Below are 9,986 nucleotides of genomic sequence, written 5' to 3'. Positions count from 1 at the left end.
TAATTTGTTTCTATCATCTATGGATTTTTTACAAATCGGGAAGAAAAACTCTTACTTACATCAAATGATTATTTTATTTACCATAATGAACATTTTCTATTATTATGTTTGTTAACAAAAATACAAATAAACTGAAGAAAAGGGAAGAACATTGATGTCCAACGAATATGCATCCTCATTCATCCTGATTTTTGTGAGAAAATCTACGTCTTTTAGTCTCAAAACTACGTGTTGTGGTCTTTCTTTTATGTATTGCGTTATGACGTTTTGTGAAAAAAATCTGTACGTGATAGAGAAAAATGGATATCATTTTAGGATTCAGTGACCGGGAATTACTGTAGAACATGTAAAAATATCCAGACAATTAAAACCATTGCAAGCCTGTGTTATTAATAAGAACTTCTGAGTGAAAGTAGAGAAGAGTGTACAACAATATACCGTACTCATGTTTTATATATGTCATTCATTAATTACCAATCATAATGAGTAAGTGAAGGAAATCCAATTAAAAACTACTACTATTAAACATTTTCAAAACATACTTTTACAGATTGAGGAGTAAATACCGTAAGAGTTTTAACTGAAATTTATACCCCGAGAAAAAGTTTAAAACTTCAACTTATTCCATACAGACGAGGGGGACATCAAATGTCATGTGTGCGTGTTGTTTATATAGATTCTTTTCGATATGTACGTTTTGAAGAATGATGTGTTGATATCAGATTCAAGTTTGTTTAAGACATACTCCTAAAGAAGGTGGAAGCTTAAACACCTAGGTTTTCTTTAGATAAATGATAAGGTCGTCTCTGCTTAATTGATTTATATTGTAAAATACTGCGCTGAGCACACGAATGATTGCAAATAAGTAAATACACACAACGTCGTTTTGTTTAATTTATCGAATAAGAACTGAATTATCTTTATTTACAATCTCGATGCAAAAGCTGACAGTATACTGACAATAATCGGCTCTTATTTTCAAGCTTGATAAGCCTCGTTCTGCGAATACAAAAACCGAAACGTTATTTACAAACATCAAAATATTTTAAAATCCTAAGCAAACAAAAGAAAACAAACAAACATTCGTCCCTGAAATAAAAATGAAAGTATCCTCAAGTGGAATTTAAACGTTTTTCTTACAAACTGCTAAATTCAAAGTATAAACTTGATTTTGTTTTTTAACACTGTTTATACACACGTATTTAACATGAAGATACAGTTGTAGCTGTAATAGCACGATTCCATTAAAACTGTAAGGTTTATACACACGTATTTAACATGAAGATACAGTTGTAGCAGTAATAGCACGATTCCATTAAAACTGTAAGGTTTATACACACGTATTTAACATGAAGATACAGTTGTAGCTGTAATAGCACGATTCCATTAAAACTGTAAGGCAGGAATTATACACCATGAAACAAGTTAGTCAACTTAATAAATTATATTTGTAAACACTTCACAAAAAAAGTAGTTGCAAGGTTTGACAATCTTAACACATCTAACACATGGTTAAAGAAATAAAAACAGTATAAAAGCATCATCTAATGTAGTGATCTTTATTAGTTAGTCGTGAGTTAAAACTTAGTCTCAAAATGTCACTTTACCCTTTCTGTTTGTTGATGAGACACGTGTTAATCTACTTGTTCATCACTGTATTACAATCCTACAATATGTATAGTTAGGTCACTTTGTTCATAATATATTTGTTCACAGCTCACACTGTTAAGTACGTCTCCAGGTTCATGGATAAATATAAAACATGTAATATTGTACCACAGCGAGATCAACAACAAAAACTATAAAGTTGTGAACAAATAACCCTACTCAGGTATGAAAAATTATTATTTGAAATTATCATGGTTAGTGTAGACCTAACACAACTAAAATGTAAGATATGTATCTTTCTTCTTCTTCTAGTATTATGGTCCATATAGACCTCTCTGACTTTAACGTCTTGAAGATACGGCTGGTACCACTTTTCGGTTCCTTTGTTACGTCAAATGATTATACGTTTTGACAACTTCGTAGCTGTGTTCGTAAAACATACACGAAGCAATTTTTTACCTGTAAATTATTGATTCTCAGAAATTAGGATTATGAGCTGTAGTCTAGTAGGAATAATCCAAAATATCATGAAATGGGGAAAAATTGTAAGAGAAGAGTTTCTTTATTTCATGTGTTAATCGTAGCTTTTCTACAACATATTAAAAATCTGAAAAGCACCGGGACAGGCAAAAGTAGATATTATAGGTTTTCAACTGTTCAAGCTATAGTATAAGTTTGACACAAAATATCAGTTTATCTATCTAGACGAGATTTATCGAAAACGGCATGAAGTACTGCCAGTATTAACAAACGCAATTTTTACATGCTATACACTTTTTACGGAAAATAACGAATAAATAGATAACAGTTGTTCAAGTTAAAGCTATTCCACGCCACTTGACAAATATCCCCTCCCTACTGACAAATTTCCAACACAAGTAAAACTACTACGCACGATCAGATGTAATGCAAATCTAATACTGATCTATACTGTGGTACAAGATGCACTTGCTGACGTTGCGGTGGCGGTTGCAGTGGACCAACTTGCTCGAACTCTCAGTTTCGTATATCCGAGAGGAAGATTAAGTGATTATGGTTTCTTTCTTCGGCGTTATAAGTTAATAATTATTTTATCATATACAACTAAACTAAAGTGGTGAATATGTAAGTTTTATTAAAACAACGCCATTACGTTCTACCAATGAAAAGAGTAATTGATGTTGATTTCAACAACGTGCAACTCTCAGTTACTAACCTATGGTGCAGAGAATCCCCGAATTCAAGTTGGTGACTTTTCGTTTACCCATATATTTACCCCTTCCCCATAAAGCCACTTTCCGTTGATTCTATTTTGTATAATTTTGTGTATATTGTTAAACATCTTCGACTTATATACTAAATTATTTAAAAACGCCATCTTAAGTATTTAATTATACTACATGTAATGTAGTAAAATCAGAACTCGAACTCCGATGTTTGGGGCTTATTACTTTGGAAAATTGTGTACCAGCCTGTACTGGATAACTCAAAGCAACATTCAATTGCATCAATAAAAAGTAATAAATCACGTTTATTCTGATGATATATTACTTATATGACTCATGTAGTCCTCGAAGTTGACTTTGATGATTTCTGTACTCCAAAATATGTACCCCCCTGAAAAAAAAACATTTTCACCTGTCCCAATTTTGTTCAGTTTTTAGTATGTTTTACAGAACACGTGTCTTGATAACACTGCGGTAGAATTACTTCCCTTTCAATTGTTTTCCTATCTCTACTGGATTACAAACTGCTTGATAACACTGCGGTAGAATTACTTCCCTTTCAATTGTTTTCCTATCTCTACTGGATTACAAAAAACAATTGAAAGAGAAGTAATTCCACTGCAGTGTTGTCAAGCAGCCCTATCTCTACTGAATTACAAGCTGCTTGATAACACTACAGTTTAATTACTTCTTTTTCAATTGTTTTCCTATCTCTACTGGATTACAAACTGCTTGATAACACTGCAGTGGAATTACTTCTCTTTCAATTGTTTTCCTATCTCTACTGAATTACAAACTGCTTGATAACACTGCATTGGAATTACTTCTGTTTCAATTGTTTTCCTATCTCTACTGGATTACAAGCTGCTTGATAACACTGCAGTGGAATTACTTCTCTTTCAATTGTTTTCCTATCTCTACTGGATTACAAGCTGCTTGACAACACTGCAGTGGAATTACTTCTCTTTCAATTGTTTTCCTATCTCTACTGGATTACAAGCTGCTTGACAACACTGCAGTGGAATTACTTCCCTTTCAATTGTTTTCCTATCTCTACTGGATTACAAACTGCTTGATAACACTGCGGTAGAATTACTTCCCTTTCAATTGTTTTCCTATCTCTACTGGATTACAAGCTGTTTGATAACACTGCAGTGGAATTACTTCTCTTTCAATTGTTTCCCTGTCTCTACTGGATTACAAGCTGTTTGATAACACTACAGTGGAATTACTTCTCTTTCAATTGTTTCCCTGTATCTACTGGATTACAAGCTGTTTGATAACACTACAGTGGAATTACTTCTCTTTCAATTGTTTCCCTATCTCTACTGAATTACAAGCTGCTTGATAACACTGCAGTGGAATTACTTCTCTTTCAATTGTTTCCCTGTCTCTACTGGATTACAAGCTGTTTGATAACACTACGGTGGAATTACTTCTCTTTCAATTGTTTCCCTATCTCTACTGAATTACAAGCAGCCTAACTAAAGAAAAACATTTGGGTATTAAGTAGTAAAAGAAGCAGCAAGTTGAAAGAAGTAGAAACTTCCGTTTTTTGAGAATATATAGAATGAAAACTGGTAACACCAGAAAAAAGAAAATATTAACACACTAGTAATATGTCTTAAGAGTAACTTCCTATTTTGGTGGCATCATAACTAAACTATATAGTCTTCATTTTTCTGATTGGTCGTTCTGCAATCTAATTATATATTATTGAATTGGTTTACTGTTTGAAAAAATATCTGAAAACAGTTCGTAGTTATCTTAACAGGAGTTGTATAATCACCTATATCAGTGCTAATAAAACTAACATTGTCTACATTTTTATGTTTGTAGTACAACATGATACTTAAAGTATTAAATATTAAGAAAATAGCATTAATTTTTTTCTTAAAACGAACAAAATTCCAGACCAGCACGAGTTACGGCTTGATACATCGAAATATTCTACTAATTCAGAGTAAGTTATTCATATCTGAGCTTCATATCAACCCATGCTTTTTTTGTTTAATAGCAGAGTAGACTATCTTTCGGCCAATATTCTGTAGCATATCCAGGCCTTATGTCAGTGTTAACATGTTTTAAAACGAAGCTATTACATTGTCAGTTCACTTTTTCAACACGAGCGGGCTTTGAGAACCGCTTCTAAACATTAATCATTATAACAAGTTGAAATATTGAGATTATTCATATCTTTGATGTTAAAATAAATCTTAATATCGTTTTAAGTGAAATATTGGTTAAGATACAAACCGAAACTTGTTAATGTTTGACTAAAGATGGGAATTTTAAAATTGCTAGTTTCGAAATACGTAGACATCTAAAGGCAAAATTTTGTGTGTGTGAAGATTTTATAAGTGAATATTTTATTCTATTTTCCAGCAAACTACTGATACCTATATATATATATACACACACACACACTCCAGTAGCCTCCGTCTCTGGTGATGGTTCTCCAGATCTCAGTTCACTACTACTTGTATGAAGCGCAGATTGAGGATAACAAAATGAGCGACTCAAATCAATGTACCAGGAATAGCTGTGCACCATCATTTCAAGAAAAGTTTTAACATTGTTTTAGTCTCTTCTCAATCGTTTCGCATCAGTTTCTGGTGAAGTGTTCAGAAAAAAACAAACAGTACTTCTATTACCCTGTTTTTAAAAGTTTTGATTAAAGTTATGAACCACGAAGACTAGTGTTGCGATTCTTCATTTTATCTGGTGGGCGAAAGTCATATGGCAGCTGAATGAGAAGTAGGACATAGATTCGGAGTGACTACGCCGTGCATGATAGGAGAGAGAGTGTTTGCAGTGACACTGTTCTGATGATTTTGCAGGTACATATAATAGTTGTAGTTTTGAGCAGGGTCAGCAGACAGCTGGCCACTTAATGGCATGGACACTGATTGGGGAGGTGGACGGAAAGTCATAGAATGGCTGAGAAGGTCAGATACTGCATGGGACGTAGGCCATCCTCTGAAAGATGGGGTAACAGTTGGGATATTAGAGTTGTGGTTAATGAGTTTTCCTGACGTCATGCTCATAGCAGACTGGGACAAGGGAGCAGCTGGTTGTGGTGGTGGCCCTGCAGCACAGGGATACGGATAGATGGCACTGTAGATATGTCGATGGTCTTTTGAACTGTCGTACGGGTGATAATGTCCGTTTAAGTGATGCACCGCTGAGCCAATTTTGTTCCGGAGAATTCTGCTGATGCTACTCACTGAAGGCACGTTGTACTTGTCACAGATTCCATCCGCTAACAGTCGGTCACGTATCTCCCAGGCAAAGATGCCTGGATCTTTTTGCTTAAGGTCTTTGATATATGCCACGACCTTCGGTGTTGTTACTCGTGGCTTGCTCCCTCCGATAGCACCAGGGAGAATAGAACCTGTCTCGTGGTAGCGGGCAAGTATCTTGGAGACGCAGCCGTGGGACACACGAAGCTGGCGGCTTATATCACACGGTCGCACGCCTAGCTGTGCCAACTCCACGATCCGCAGCCTTATAGCATTGGGTAACGGTCGGCCGTTGACGAACACACCTCCTAATTGGTTCACTTCTCCGTAGGTCTGTGTTTCTGTAGGAAGAATATTATTACCAGTGAGACTTTTCTTACAAATTTATTGAATAAGAAGCAAACAAACTCTCAAAAACGTCCATGAAGAAAGAAATAAGTGAGATCTTCTATAATAAATATGTAAAAACTTAAAAAAGAGCGTTAGTAGACATTTTTTATTACTACTCTTATCATGAAGTCTCTTGGAGAAAAATGCCTTGTTAGAAAGTTTCTTATTTAGTCTAATCTAAAAGAAAACACTGTTAGCACGTATTGACTGGTATAGTAAAAAACGTTTTTAGCATGTTCTCATTTATAATCGTGTGAAAGAGAAGACCTTTTAATAAGCAATTATCTGATCTTATGAAAAAAAAAGAGATTAGTAGGTTCCTATCTGGGCTGAAAAAAGAAGTCATTATTAGTAGGTTATTGTCTGGTCTGGTAAAACGAAGCCATTGTTAGTAGGTTACTTACTTGACAGGTAAAAACAAATCACTGTTAGTAGATTACTTTCTGGACTGTTAAAATATATCATCGTTAGTAGATAACTTTTTGAACTGGTAAAAAGAAGTCATTGCTAGTAGGTTACTTTCTGAACTAATAAAAAGAAGTCATTGTTAGTAGGTTATTTACTTGACAGGTAAAAATAAATTACTGTTAGTAGATTACTTTCTGGACTGTTAAAATATATCGTCGTTAGTAGATAACTTTCTGAATTGGTAAAAATACGTCCTTGTTAGTAGGTTACTTTCTGAACTGATAAAAAGAAGTCATTGTTAGTAGGTTACTTTCTGAACTAATAAAAAAGTCATTGACAGGTAAAAATAGATTACCGTTAGTAGATTACTTTCTGGACTGTTAAAATATATCATCGTTAGTAGATAACTTTTTGAACTGGTAAAAAGAAGCCCTTGTTAGTAGGTTACTTTCTGAACTGATAAAACGAAGTCCTTGTTAGTAGGTTACTTTCTGAACTGATAAAAATAAGTCCTTGTTAGTAGGTTACTTTCTGAACTGATAAAAAGAAGTCCTTGTTAATAGGTTACTTTCTGAACTGATAAAAAGAAGTCATTGTTAGTAGGTTACTTTCTGAACTAATAAAAAAGAAGTTATTGTTAGTAGATAACTTTCTGAATTGGTAAAAAAAAGTTTTTTGTTAATTGGTTATTGTCTGATATGGTAAAAGTCATTGTTAGAAGGTTATTTCTGGTCTGGTAAAAATACATTATTGTTAATAGGTTACTTTCTAGTTTGTTAAAAAGAAGTTATTGTTAGTAGGTTATTTTCTGAACTGGTAAAAGTAAATCTTTGTTAATAGGTTACTTTCTAGTGTAGTAAAAATAAGTCATTGTTAGTGAGTTATTTTCTGGAATGGCAAAAAGAAGTCATTGTTAGTAGATTACTTTCTTTCCTGTTATAAGGTTATTAATTAATCTGTTGGAAGACGGTACACTTTTTATGTGTATTGAGAAAAGGCATTTCTTTCAAGCTTTATTCTTCTGGAAGAAAATATCGTTAGCATCAAAACCATATCAAACTAGCAAACACATTTTTGTAACTTGGCTTCCACTCATGTTAATGTTGAAAGAAAATTAGAGTTAGGAGAAGAAAACAATTATACGTTTATTTTAAATATGTTGGAGAAGCGGTTATAAGGAGATCTCTCTATATATTTATAAAAAATATGTGCAGCGAAATAAATGTTAAGGTTATTTTTAAACTAAACCAAGAAAAACAGCACTTAAATTTACAAAACCTTAATTATAAAGTTCTGTATTACCTGAAAAGTGGTGGACAGAGAATTTACACTTGGAAATGGTTTTTAAATAATCTAGAATCATTCTAGAAAGCTATCAAACAAATAGTCTGTGGTGTGCCTTTATATCTTAAGAATGATTTGAGTACGTGAGTAAGAGCTTGATTATAATAGTACAACCAACGGAATTATTATCAAACAAGAAAACTTATATATATATATATATAAATTAAAAGGAATACAACGTTAAAATCTTACACAATAAATAGTTATTAAAAACACGGACTTACCCTAAAATGACTATATATCTGTTCCGGTGTCATAGTCCTTGTTTTTAATAACTATTTATTGTGTAAGATTTTAAAGTTGTATTCCTTTTAATTGTATATATAAGTTTTTCTTGTTTGATAATAATTCCTTTTAATTGTAAATAGATGTTTTACACAAGAGTCGTTTTTAAATTATTTAAGAAAAGCTTTGTTTTTTTATATCTCAAGAAGTCTTCGTGAATGAAATTCAACTCACTAATAATGTCAACGTCAGTGAACAAAAGCTAACAGTGCCTTAAAATTTACATCTCAGGTAACTATAATATTACAGTCAACGTAATTATTATCAAACATTATGTCTCGAGAAGTCTTCGTGAATGAAATTCAACTCACTAATAATGTCAACGCCAGTGAACAAAAGCTAACAGTGCCTTAAAATTTACATCTCAGGTAACTATAATATTACAGTCAACGTAATTATTATCAAACATTATGTCTCGAGAAGTCTTCGTGAATGAAATTTAACTCACTAATAATGTCAACGTCAGTGAACAAAAGCTAACAGTGCCTTAAAATTTAAATCTCAGGAAAAGTGGAGGAGATAGTATAAATGTATATATATATAGAAAATGGAGACAAAATGTAGAAAGAGAATTTAAATCAAAGCAGAATTCTTCTCAAATTATTACACATGTGGATCCAAAAGTCGTTCACCAAGATGGCATTTCGAAGTCCTGTCCTTACTTTGATTTTTCTTAACCATGTCTTTGTTTACTTAACTGTTTCTTTTTCTTTAGCATTTTTATTGATTAGGCTGTTATCAAAATTACAAGAATGTGTGATATTGATCCTGTTGTGACATTGAGTGGTGATATCAATAATGTACATTTTAAACGGATGTAAGGGTATTATAGTGTTACTAACACTGCAATAACATGTGGTAATTATCCTGTTGTGACATTGGGTGGTGATACCAGCAATGTACATTTCGAACGACTGTAAGGATATGGATAGTGTTACTAACATCAAAAATATGTGGTAATGATCCTTTTGTGACATTGAGTGGTAATATCAAGAATATACATTTCGAACGGATGTAAGGGTATAATTAGAAAAAATCATGATTGCTCATGACTTTTGTATCATCTTGTAGCGAACAACCCACTAAAGTTGACCTTATGAATATCCTAACGTTAATAACAGATATAATACAAAAATAATCAGAAATAACATTACATGTTAACGGTTGTGTACAAAGATCCTAACAGTAGTGTGAAAAGTTGAATAATGTTAACAGTTCCTAATACTAGAGAAATAGTTAAACGTATTGTTATACTTAAAAACAGTAAACACACGCTTTATAATACGTTTTTTTAATTTAGAAAAGTTTAAGTAGTTTTTAGAAAATAGACGGCTAAATACAAAGATCGAATGACATTTATTTTACATTTGTTTTCAAAAGTATAATCGTATTTCAAATTTGTATTAATGTTTGATGACTGAATAATTTTATTGAATAAAATTAGGTATTAAGTCAATCTGATTATAAGATTTGCCGTGATAACTCTGTGATAAGTCATGCCTTA

General features: G+C 32.7%; 1 protein-coding gene across 1 annotated transcript; it reads right to left on the bottom strand.

Moving 5' to 3' along the window:
- Positions 1-5,472: 5,472 nt before the first annotated feature.
- Positions 5,473-9,163, bottom strand: LOC106464282 (paired box protein Pax-1-like). The gene is made up of 2 exons (XM_013924409.2): positions 9,145-9,163; positions 5,473-6,396 (listed from the first exon to the last, which is right to left on the bottom strand). The coding sequence occupies exons 1-2, from the start codon at positions 9,161-9,163 to the stop codon at positions 5,549-5,551; spliced, it is 867 nt and encodes a 288-aa protein (XP_013779863.2). The 3' UTR covers positions 5,473-5,548.
- Positions 9,164-9,986: the final 823 nt, after the last annotated feature.

Source organism: Limulus polyphemus, unplaced genomic scaffold (genome assembly GCF_000517525.1).
Source record: "Limulus polyphemus unplaced genomic scaffold, Limulus_polyphemus-2.1.2 Scaffold1606, whole genome shotgun sequence".
Taxonomy (NCBI): Eukaryota; Metazoa; Arthropoda; class Merostomata; order Xiphosura; family Limulidae; genus Limulus; species Limulus polyphemus.
Note: the sequence above shows the minus strand (reverse complement) of the source record. Positions and strands in the feature narration are given on the sequence as shown.